Source organism: Lactuca sativa, chromosome 7 (assembly GCF_002870075.4).
Source record: "Lactuca sativa cultivar Salinas chromosome 7, Lsat_Salinas_v11, whole genome shotgun sequence".
NCBI lineage: Eukaryota > Viridiplantae > Streptophyta > Magnoliopsida > Asterales > Asteraceae > Lactuca > Lactuca sativa.
The window spans coordinates 146,540,714-146,553,282 of record NC_056629.2 but is presented as its reverse complement, the minus strand read 5'-3'; the positions used below and the strand labels follow the sequence as shown (position 1 = coordinate 146,553,282).

General features: G+C 29.8%; 2 protein-coding genes across 3 annotated transcripts; both read left to right on the top strand.

Moving 5' to 3' along the window:
- The first annotated feature begins 3,589 nt into the window (after positions 1 to 3,589).
- Positions 3,590 to 10,250, top strand: LOC111894001 (UDP-glycosyltransferase 85A8-like). 2 transcript variants are annotated; one of them, XM_052765292.1, is made up of 3 exons: positions 3,590 to 4,168; positions 6,320 to 6,904; positions 10,107 to 10,250. In XM_052765292.1, the coding sequence occupies exons 1-2, from the start codon at positions 3,670 to 3,672 to the stop codon at positions 6,439 to 6,441; spliced, it is 621 nt and encodes a 206-aa protein (XP_052621252.1). In that variant the 5' UTR covers positions 3,590 to 3,669; the 3' UTR covers positions 6,442 to 6,904; positions 10,107 to 10,250. The 2 variants fall into 2 exon arrangements, with proteins under 2 accessions (XP_052621252.1, XP_052621253.1); XM_052765293.1 differs by lacking the exons at positions 6,320 to 6,904; positions 10,107 to 10,250 and adding an exon at positions 4,339 to 4,850.
- LOC128125885 (UDP-glycosyltransferase 85A8-like) lies at positions 6,593 to 12,249 on the top strand. Its single transcript, XM_052765806.1, has 2 exons — positions 6,593 to 6,904; positions 11,532 to 12,249. The coding sequence occupies exons 1-2, from the start codon at positions 6,593 to 6,595 to the stop codon at positions 12,039 to 12,041; spliced, it is 822 nt and encodes a 273-aa protein (XP_052621766.1). The 3' UTR covers positions 12,042 to 12,249.
- The last annotated feature ends 320 nt before the right edge of the window (positions 12,250 to 12,569 follow it).

Below are 12,569 nucleotides of genomic sequence, written 5' to 3'. Positions count from 1 at the left end.
TGGTCACCACGTATATCGGGGCCCAAGACAGTCAGAACAGAAGAAGAAACAAGCAGATATACAAGAAATAAAATTCAATCAACACAAAACAGATTGCCAGGATCTTTACAAACAAACATGTAAGACAAAGAACAAGAATAAGAGATTGCTCACAAAGCTTTTTATGATGAGTCAAGTGCAGAGATCGACTCTCTTTGTCCGTTCTCAACTAGGGTTTATCAGCGATGAACTCTGACCCCTAGTGAGTTATTTCAGACTCAGAGATTAATCGATTTGGCTTAATCTTTGTTCACAATGAGTCTTGTAGACAAACTTGATTTGATCGTCACAGAAGAAACCTACAAGATCACAACAATCTCGCAGTACCAGATACAAACAAAAAAGAACAGATGTTCGATTGGATTTTCTAATGAAAACCCTAAATCAACTGAACATCAGAAAAGTGACACAGTTGATAAAATCGAAGATCAGAGTTCATACAAACTCATGATACACAACAACTGTGTCAGTCAAGAAAGTGATTGTAAACAAATAATGAACAGGTTTAAGAAATTACCAGGACGATCGTGAGTCGAACAATCGCAAACCAACGAACATCACAAGAACACCGAAGGAGCCATAGCTCTGATACCATGTAAAGAAATGTAATCAACACAAGATCTTCCCAACATCATCATTTCATTCACTATGAAACAGATGGTTTACATCAACAGATTACAACTCAAACCTCACTACAAATCACTCATACTCTCATATTATAGATCTTGTAAGACAACGATGAACAAACCCTAACTTTAGATGATAGAGAAAACTGAGAGATAAGATCAGTGAAATATCTTCGTTAGAGTTTATCAAGACCACCTAACACTCCTTATATCACAACCCATTAAACATTGGGTATAACCCATATATCACTTGACCCACTTGACCCGCGTGTCCTTTTACCTGCAATATACGTACACAAAATACATACACATATATTGTTTATTAATTAACCTATTAACATATTTAACAAATTAATGTTTAAGTTTGTAACTTTATTTATTCTTTTCAACAGCAAATAAGAAGTTGACCAATCTAGACTACAAAAAACCTTCAAAGAGAGTAAAAACAAATTCTTTAAGAAAAATATTTGGTGATCATTAAAGGTGATGTATTAGGTGCGGTGAAACATTTTGAAAGATGGGGTAAATTCTCAAGAGGATGCAATGCCTCCTTCATCACGTTGGCAGCAATGATAAAGGACCCGCTTCTGCTTGATGATTATCGACCAATTAGCCTGATTGGTTCGATGTACAAAATCATCACAAAAATTCTTGCCCTGCATATTAAAAAGGTGATTAACAGTGTGATTGATGAAGTTCAATATGCCTTCGTGGAGGGAAGAAACATATTAGAGGGACCCTTAATAGTAAATGAAATTTGCTCTTGGGCTAAGTCAAATGGAAGAAAAATATTATTATTCAAGTCAGGTCTTAACAAGGCTCTCGATTCAATCAACTGGGGATACCTAGAGTCCATAATGACTCAAATGAACTTTGGTTGTGAATGGAGATTGTGGATTCGAGGTTGTCTAGAATCGTCTAGGGCTTCTATCATTATTAACGGGAGCCCTACTGCCGAATTCTCAATGACAAAGGGCGCGGGATAAGGAGATCTTCTATCTCCCTTATTGTTTATCATAGCGATGGAGGCATTGAAATATGCGACATATAAAGGTATATTTGATGGTATCCATATCCCTAATACTAATGTATGCCTATCTTACCTCTTGTATGCAGATGATGCTTTATTTTTGGGGGATTGGTCACACTGGAATGTTGCAAATCTTGTCAGAATCCTTAGATGCTTTTATGTATCATCTGGTTTAAAGGTCAATTTCTCCAACTCCAAAGTTTATGGTATTGGGGTCCCGTCCTAAGAGGTCGTTAATTGGGCATCTTCTCTTGGTTGTGAACCTGCAGTGCTTCCCTTCACCTACCTTGGCGTCCCGGTAGGATTAAATATGAATCGAAAGGTCTCGTCGAACACCATTATGGATAAATTGAGGTCAAAACTTTCAACTTGGAAGGCCAAAATCTTCAATTTCCGTGAAAGAATCACACTTGCTAAAACGATACTGGGAAGCCTACACACACTTTTCATATCCATCTTTGGAGCCCCGAATGGAGTCATAAGGTAGTTAGAGAAAATTTGTAGACAGTTCATTTGGGGAGGACCTATTTGCAAAAATAACATAAAATGGGTGGCCTGGGAAAAGGTTATAGCTCCAAAATTGGTTGGGGGTTTGGGTATTGGCTCTATTCGATCACTAAATTTGGCATTGCTAACCAAGTGGTTATGACAATTGGTAAAAAGTTTAGGACACCCTTTAGCCTAACCACCATCAGCCACTAACCTAGTCAACCACCACCACTATCAACAACCATCATCACCAATCACCACCACTATCAAGAATAACCACCACCATCATTAATCACACCAATCACTACTAATTCAACAACCACTACCATCACCAATCAACACCATATCACCCTCCACTATCTTTTGCAACAAGCACCGCATTTCCCATCACTCATCACCATGTCACTTATCGCCACCAACATGTCGACCACTATCATCTCGACTTATAACCAATCACCAGCACCAAGCCCATGCAATACAACCATCCATATGCCAGTTGAAAACTAGGCATGAATCATCACTATCACTAAGACCAACATCACCTTAACACTGCACCAACCACTTTCTACCAAAAACAACCCCAATAACAACCACCATCAAAGTTCAAATCCCTAAAAGAGAGTGACCCTGAATGAGAATAAACATTTTGAAATGAAACAAGAATGAAAATGAAGATTCTTTCATTAATGATATTGTATTCTTATACAATGAAGATTTTTTTCAAGAATGATTCACTATAAAGTTCGTATTCTAATATAATGTGACAAAAACTCAAAAAATAACATTGTATTATTATAGAATGTGACAGTAAAAATTGTTTTTTGTTTATTTTTGGACATTAGATTCTTCAATAATGTCAATAATAGATGATTATTCTTTCAGAATGTTGTTATTCTTCAACTCATGGTTCAAATTTTGTTATTCTTCAAAATGTTCATTCAATCAAAATATTTATTTTGTCAGAATTTGTATGTTATCAAAATATGTATTCTATTGGAATATGTAATTTTAAACTCTTGGTCTACATTCATTTCTACATCCACACAATATATATATATATATATATATATATATATAGAGAGAGAGAGAGAGAGAGAGAGAGAGTGTGTGTGTGTGTGTGTGTTCTATGTGTTCTTTCCACTAATTTGCAAAATTGGCCCTAAATCATCAAAATATTGCAAAAAAAATTGAGGAAAAGAATGAGGGGTATAATTTTAATTTTATATACATTTATCTGATAAGATTTCATGGAATTAGTTTTTAGGACCACACATGCAACTTTTGCAAACCACATGAACAAGAAATGTTAAAAATTAAAAAATGTACATTGATATAAACCACGGGGACTAAAACTATAAGTTATTCTACAAATAATTATAAGAAATTTTCGATAAAATGAAACATGCTAAATACTACCACCACTAGTTTGCTTTCTCCCTCAAGACACATAAATAAATACTGCAGCAGATTGGTTCCATAGCAGAAATGGAGAAGCCACATGCCATATGCATCCCCTATCCAGCACAAGGCCACATCAACCCTATGATGAAACTTGCGAAGCTCCTTCACTTTAAGGGCTTCCATATTTCCTTCGTCAACACCCACTACAACCATAAGCGCCTGCTCAGATCCCGAGGTTCTTCCTCCCTTGATGGTCTGCCCGATTTTCGTTTCTACTCCATCCCCGATGGTCTTCCACCCTCTGATGTGGAAGCCACCCAGTCCATCCCGGCCCTCTGTGAATCTGTTCCTAAGCAAAGTTTCGAACCTTTCTGTGAGCTGATCAGTAGGCTTAAAGGTGGCGAGGAGTCTGACGTGCCACCTCCGACCTGTATAATATCCGATGGTTGCATGAGCTTTACGCTTAAAGCTGCCCAAAAGTTTGGGTTGCCAGAAGTATTATTCTGGACGCCGAGTGCCTGCGGAGTTTTGGCTTACACTCACCATCATGATCTTGTTGAAAGGGGTTATACTCCCCTCAAAGGTGAAATTACTGTTCTTATTCTTGCTTTCTGGAGTTCCATCTTGCCAAAACCATATTTATGACACTTTGATCGTTGGCCTTTTCCAGTGAAATGTTTGAATTTTGTTTTATCTTTAACAATGATATTATTTTATTATTTTGTAATATAACTTTTTCTATTTGATCATTAGTACGGTTTTATTATATCTAAGCCCGTCCTCTATATCTGCAACAACCGTCAACACTATCCCACCGGTCCGTGGTGGCTCGTGGTCGTGATGATTTGTGGTGGCGAGCACGGAGGCAGACGACCAATCCGTTTCTTCTTCACTCTCAGGCGACTGTCTTCTCTCTCTCTTAGTTCTTCTCTTCCGGTCGTTATATGCATTCCGAAGTGGGTTCGTGCGTTTTGGTGGCTGATCTCGAATCTCTCCACGACAGTTGTCGAGGAGAGTATTCCTAATGATCTAAAGTCCTACTTTCGGATAGGATATCCAATCAAATATGCATAACTTTATCAAAGGAGACAACCTACATAATGCATATATAGCGATGTCGTTTGTTTTATTTGTGGTGTTTTTATATATATTTATTTTTTAATTTGTTTTGTTATTTTTGTTATTTTCTATTATTTTTTTTGGAACAATATATCTATTATACTCTTACTAAACTATTATTAATATTATATATGTTCTAGACGAGACTTAAAATCTTGACCTCAAGAAAGTAGCACAACAACTAATACTATTAGGCTACAAGTCATTTGGTTATAATAATAATAATTTTTTTTGTAACACCAGCTTTTATATATATATATATATATATATATATATATATATATATATATATATATATATATAGGTTTCGTGGACATTAAAAAAAATAAAAATCTTTGAATTCAACCTCACTCTTATATTTCACATCAACCACTCTAACCATCGGTAGTATACCAGCATGACAAACTTGTTATAATCATGAAAGTTATATAGCTTTGCCTGTTTCTTTCTCTTCCGCCACATCTACACCACCACAACCGCCACCGCCACCACCACTACCACCACCTCTATCACCATTCGACCCCACAATTGTCAACACCGTCACTTATACCACCGTCACGTCTGCCACCACCACCTCTTCCACTACCAAGTATCATAATCATATATGATTACTTAATCTGTGAGCATACATACATACATATATATATATATATATATATATATATATAATCATTTATGATTAACAATATATGTATAAACATGTATAATCACATATGGTTATACATCTTTGTCATATAATCATTTATGATTTGGCATCCCTCGTTGCGGCTAGTACGCTCGATCGTTACAGCAGCAAATGAGAAAATATGTAGCTAAGGCTAAATCTCAAGATCTCTATTTTTTTATTCGCAAATGACCCGTCCCATATATATATATATATATATATATATATATATATATATATATATATAAAATAAACGTAAAAAATAAAATCGTTAAAACACCACAATCAAGTAATAAATATGTAATAAATATATTAAAAAATAAAATAAATAAAAAACGAAAAAGAATAAGAAAAAAAATAAGTTTTTCCAAAAATAAACGTAAAAAATAAAAAACGTTAAAACTAAGTATATATCTGTTAAATTTCTTTTTTAATTAAGAAGTTAAAAAAATAGAAAATGAACGAAAATAAATAATAAAAATAACTTAAATAATTTTTCATAGACGTTCGTCGTAAGTGATTAAATCTTCGAGTCCATATTAATTATCACGGACGTGAGTCACATGCGAACACACCACAATCAAGTAATACACTTGACGAAATAAGTGGTGAAAAATTTTTCTCGTAGTCCACACCATTTTTTGAGTTCTCATCGGAACAGGACTATATATATATATATATATATATATATATATATATATATATATATATATATATATATATATATATATATATATATATATATGTTGTCAATAGATTTTATAAAAACGATAATAAACACTTTTTTTTTTTTTTTTTTTGCATATGTGCATTTTTCTAATCTCTTTATATACACCGTTACCATTTTATTAAGTTTGTATAAAAGTTATTTATTTTCCGACAAATAAATTTAGTTTTACCTTTCTACGTACATATAGATACTCATGAAAAGTAACTATTGAAATGATACAGATATGAGCGAGGTAACAAATGGGTATTTGGAGACAAGCTTAGATTGGATCCCTGGAATGAATAGCATCCAATTACCAATTAAAGGATTTCCCCAGTTTCATTCGAACCACAGACATAAATGACACCATGTTGAACTATTTCATAACTGAGGCTGCAGCTATCCCTAGAGGCTCGACTGTCGTGCTTAACACTTTCGACGCCTTAGAACAAGATAGCCTTAACCCTTTAATTGTCTTAAATCCAAGAACCTTCACCATAGGCCCACTACACTTGATGCAACAACATATTGAAAATGATCAGGTCAAACACATTGGGTCCAACCTCTGGAAGGAAGATGAGAGTTGCATCAGTTGGCTTGACACAAAAGACCCTGGCTCAGTTGTTTACGTTAACTTTGGAAGCATTACAGTCATGACAAAAGAACAACTCATCGAGTTTGGGTGGGGACTGGCGAATAGCAAGAAAGATTTCTTGTGGATTACAAGGCCCGACATTGTCGGAGGCAATGAGGCCATGATGCCACCAGAGTTTGTTGACGAGACAAAAGGGAGAGGCATGGTGACTAGTTGGTGCCCTCAAGAACAGGTGATGTTTATTCTTTCTAATCGCTGAGTAATAAAACCAAACCACATTAAAAATTGGTAAATAGTCCAGATGCATTATTTAAGCACGCATTCAAGTCATATATATATATATATATATATATATATATATATATATATATATATATATATATATATATATATATATATATATATATATATATATATATATAGGAAAACTACAATAAAGTCCCCAGATATTGGCCTCATAATCGATTTAGTCCCTATATATATTTTTTTTATTCAATTAAGTCCCAAATACCGGTAATCGTATTTAATTTAACCATTTCACCCGGTCAACAGGTCATCCAATTTTCAAAAATTAATTTTTTGGACCAGATTTCAGAATTTATTACAAATTTGGTCAAAAATTTACACTTTTTGCCCAAATTTTAAATTTTGTCACAAATTTGGTCAAAACATTACCCTTTTTGCCCAAATTTTAGAATTTTATTATGAATTCATCCTAGCTTTAGTTTTCTTTACAACTTTTTTTCTCAAAGAATTGTTTCTAATATATTTTTTCTTTATAAAATCATATTTATACCAAAAAACGTGTATTCACTTAAAAAGCTTATATTTTCTATATAAAAACTTTTTTTAAAAACTTTTTTGTTTATGAAATATCTAGTTATAAAAACAAATATGTATTAAGTATATAAATATATACAACTCGGTTTTTATAAAAAAAATGTATACAAAAACGTATTTTACAAAAAATATATACAAACACCTATTTTATCTATATTTTTTTATAAATTCGTGTTTGTTTATATTTTTTTATAAAAACAAGTTTGAATATTTTTTATATAATACGTGTTTGTATACATTTTATAAAATGTATACAAACACGATTTTATAAAATATATACAAACATGTAGTATATAAAAAATTATTCAAACACGTTTTTATAAGATGTATACAAACACGATTTTATAAGATGTATACAAGCACGTATTATATAACAAATTATTCAAACACGTTTTTATAAAAAAAATATATAAAAAACATGATTTTATAAAAAAAAATATAGATACACACATATTTGTGTGCATATATATATATATATATATATATATATATATATATATATATATATATATATATATATATATATATATAAAGGTGATAGGCGTTTGCATACATTTTTTTTGTAAAATACGTTTTTGTATACATTTTTTTGTAAAAACGGAATTTTATAAAATTATATACCTAATAAATATGTATTTTTATAAATAGATATTTCATATACAAAAACTTTTTAAAAAAAGTTTTTATATGGAAATTATAAGATTTTTATGTGAAAATACGTTTTTTTTGTGTAAATATGATTTTATAAAGAAAAAACATTTTTGAAACAATTTTTTGAGAAAAAATGTTGTAAAAAAATTTAAAGTTGGGATAAATTCATAATGAAATTGTAAAATTTGGGCAAAAAAGGTAAATTTTTTACCAAATTTGTAACAAAATTTAAAATCTGGGCCAAAAGTGTAAAATTTTGACCAAATTTGTATTTAATTTTGAAATTTGGGTAAAAAATGTAATTTTTGAAATTGGATGACCTGTTGACCCGGGTCAAAGGGTTAAATTGAATACGATTACCAATATTTGGGACTTAATTTAATAAAAATAATATATAATGACTAAATCGATTAAGAGGCCAATATGTAGGGACTTTATTACAATTTTTCGTGTGTATATGTATATATATATATATATATATATATATATATATATATATATATATATAACTTAAAAAAATCTTCAACAGTAAAAGTAAGAGCAAAATTTTGAAATCTTATAGGGTTTTTGGTTTATGTTTATAGCTTAAACTTTCTAAGTTTTTTTAGTTGAATTTGTAGTGAAATATAACTTTTATAGGGTTTTTGGTTCATGTTTATAGCTTAAACTTTCTAAGAGTGAAATATAACTTATGTAGTTATCCTAAAGTCATGTAGTTGAATTTGGTTTATGTTTATAGCTTAAACTTTCTAAGTTTTTTTTAATCAAAATATATTGTGGAAGTTATTTATTTAGTTACCTAAAGAGATGCGTTGTTACGTTTTCATTGGTTCAAATATGTGTTGCTGTAATCATTTATTTTCCATATAATCCTTATATATATATATATATATATATATATATATATATATATATATATATATATATATTTATATATCCGGTAATAAATTTTTTATGGTAGGAAGGAAAGAGTTTTTTTTCTTCATACTTTTCTGACGAACAAAAGAAATTAATCACTAGGTGAATCAAAAATAACATAATTCACCAAAAAAAAAACTCTCAAAAAAACACACCGATGATTAATTTACACAATGATTTCGTTGTTATTCATTAAAATTGTAATAAAAGTGAATTTTTTCTTAATTTACTTAAAAATAAATAATGAAGATGTTTTTTTGGAATTTTTTTCTTGTGAATCATCTTACCTTTGAATCATCTAATGATTCATTTTGTATGTTCACTAAAAAAATATGTAGAAAAAAAAACTTTTTACCTTTCTACCAAAAGTTTCCTTCTTATTTAATCTTGAATATATATATATATATATATATATATATATATATATATATATATATATATATATATATATATATATATATATATATATATATATATATATATATATCTTTGGAGCAACTAAAATATTCTAAAATTTATGCTTATTTAAATTTCTAACATACATACATATTAGTACGGTTGGTGGGATGGATTCTGTGCGGATTTAATTAGTAACTAAAATATTCTAAAATTTAGTTAATTCTAAATTCAAAATAGCCTATATTTAAGATCATAGTATGCCACTACGCTAACAAAATAAATTCAATATATATATATATATATATATATATATATATATATATATATATATATATATATATATATATATATATATATATATATATATATATATATATATATATATATATATATATGTATATATTGCGGTTATTTCAGTTTTTTTGCGGTTGTACGGATTAAAACCGAACCGCACCGAAATTTGCAGTTTTGTAAAAATTTAAAACTGCACCGTCGGTTCTATGTTCGGTTTCGGTTTTCGGTTATTTCGCGGTTTTTCGGTTTTCGGATCGTTTTTGTTCACCCTAATGTCACACATAAATTTAAATCTGTCACTAAAAAGTTTCTTTATTGGTCTATATTTGAAGGTTTTAAAGCACCCAACAATTGGAGCATTCCTGACTCATAGTGGATGGAACTCGATTAAGAGGCCAATATGTAGGGACTTTATTACAATTTTTCGTGTGTATATATATATATATATATATATATATATATATATATATATATATATATATATATATAACTTAAAAAATCTTCAACAGTAAAAGTAAGAGCAAAATTTTGAAATCTTATAGGGTTTTTGGTTTATGTTTATAGCTTAAACTTTCTAAGTTTTTTTAGTTGAATTTGTAGTGAAATATAACTTTATAACTTTTATAGGGTTTTTGGTTCATGTTTATAGCTTAAACTTTCTAAGAGTGAAATATAACTTATGTAGTTATCCTAAAGTCATGTAGTTGAATTTGGTTTATGTTTATAGCTTAAACTTTCTAAGTTTTTTTTAATCAAAATATATTGTGGAAGTTATTTATTTAGTTACCTAAAGAGATGCGTTGTTACGTTTTCATTGGTTCAAATATGTGTTGCTGTAATCATTTATTTTCCATATAATCCTTATATATATATATATATATATATATATATATATATATATATATATATATATATATATTTATATATCCGGTAATAAATTTTTTATGGTAGGAAGGAAAGAGTTTTTTTTCTTCATACTTTTCTGACGAACAAAAGAAATTAATCACTAGGTGAATCAAAAATAACATAATTCACCAAAAAAAAAACTCTCAAAAAAACACACCGATGATTAATTTACACAATGATTTCGTTGTTATTCATTAAAATTGTAATAAAAGTGAATTTTTTCTTAATTTACTTAAAAATAAATAATGAAGATGTTTTTTTGGAATTTTTTTCTTGTGAATCATCTTACCTTTGAATCATCTAATGATTCATTTTGTATGTTCACTAAAAAAATATGTAGAAAAAAAAACTTTTTACCTTTCTACCAAAAGTTTCCTTCTTATTTAATCTTGAATATATATATATATATATATATATATATATATATATATATATATATATATATATATATATATATATATATATATATATATATATATATATATATATATATATATATATATATATCTCTTTGGAGCAACTAAAATATTCTAAAATTTATGCTTATTTAAATTTCTAACATACATACATATTAGTACGGTTGGTGGGATGGATTCTGTGCGGATTTAATTAGTAACTAAAATATTCTAAAATTTAGTTAATTCTAAATTCAAAATAGCCTATATTTAAGATCATAGTATGCCACTACGCTAACAAAATAAATTCAATATATATATATATATATATATATATATATATATATATATATATATATATATATATATATATATATATATATATGTATATATTGCGGTTATTTCAGTTTTTTTGCGGTTGTACGGATTAAAACCGAACCGCACCGAAATTTGCAGTTTTGTAAAAATTTAAAACTGCACCGTCGGTTCTATGTTCGGTTTCGGTTTTCGGTTATTTCGCGGTTTTTCGGTTTTCGGATCGTTTTTGTTCACCCTAATGTCACACATAAATTTAAATCTGTCACTAAAAAGTTTCTTTATTGGTCTATATTTGAAGGTTTTAAGCACCCAACAATTGGAGCATTCCTGACTCATAGTGGATGGAACTCGATTATTGAGAGTATTAGCAGCGGTGTACCGGTGATTTGTTGGCCGTTTTTTGCAGAGCAACAAACGAATTGTCGTTATAGTTGTGTAGAGTGGGGGATTGGAATGGAAATAGATTCCAATGTGAAGAGAGAGGAGGTGGAAGCTCAGGTGAGGGAGATGATGGATGGGAAGAAAGGGAAAATGATAAAATGTAAGGCTTTGGAATCGAAGAAGAAAGCGGAAGAAGCAATTGCTATTGAGGGGTCGTCTTATCTCAACTTTGATAAATTAGTTACCGAGGTTCTCTTGAGAAAGTGAAGTCAATATTCAATAATAGTAGTTATTAATATTGTCATAAAAGGTATTCCAAACTTTAGTTGGTGTTGACTTAAGAAAAGATGTCAATGTAACTAGACATTTACTAGGTACAACGTGTATGTCTTTGGTTCACACAAACTGTAAATATTATGAAAAAAAAATATAATTGTGTATTCTTATCATTAAAGACGATATTATTTATAGATGATATCATGTGGCTTTGTTCTCACTACTAGAAACATGGGTTTTAGAGATGGACGAATTTGTCGCTATTCCGTCGCTAAATGTTGTTTGTGATGGATTAGCAACGGACATACTCCATAGCTAAATAAAGTGTGGCTAATTACCTAGTGAGGATTTTAGCGACGGATCAGTTTATCCTTTCGATAAATTTAGTGACGGAGTATCCGTCGCGAAATGGTCCCTTAATACAATTATTTAGGACATTCGTGACAAATTTGATGACAATATTCCATCGCTGATCTGTCGCAATCTTCATTTCCTTTTTTATAAATCCGTCTCTAATCC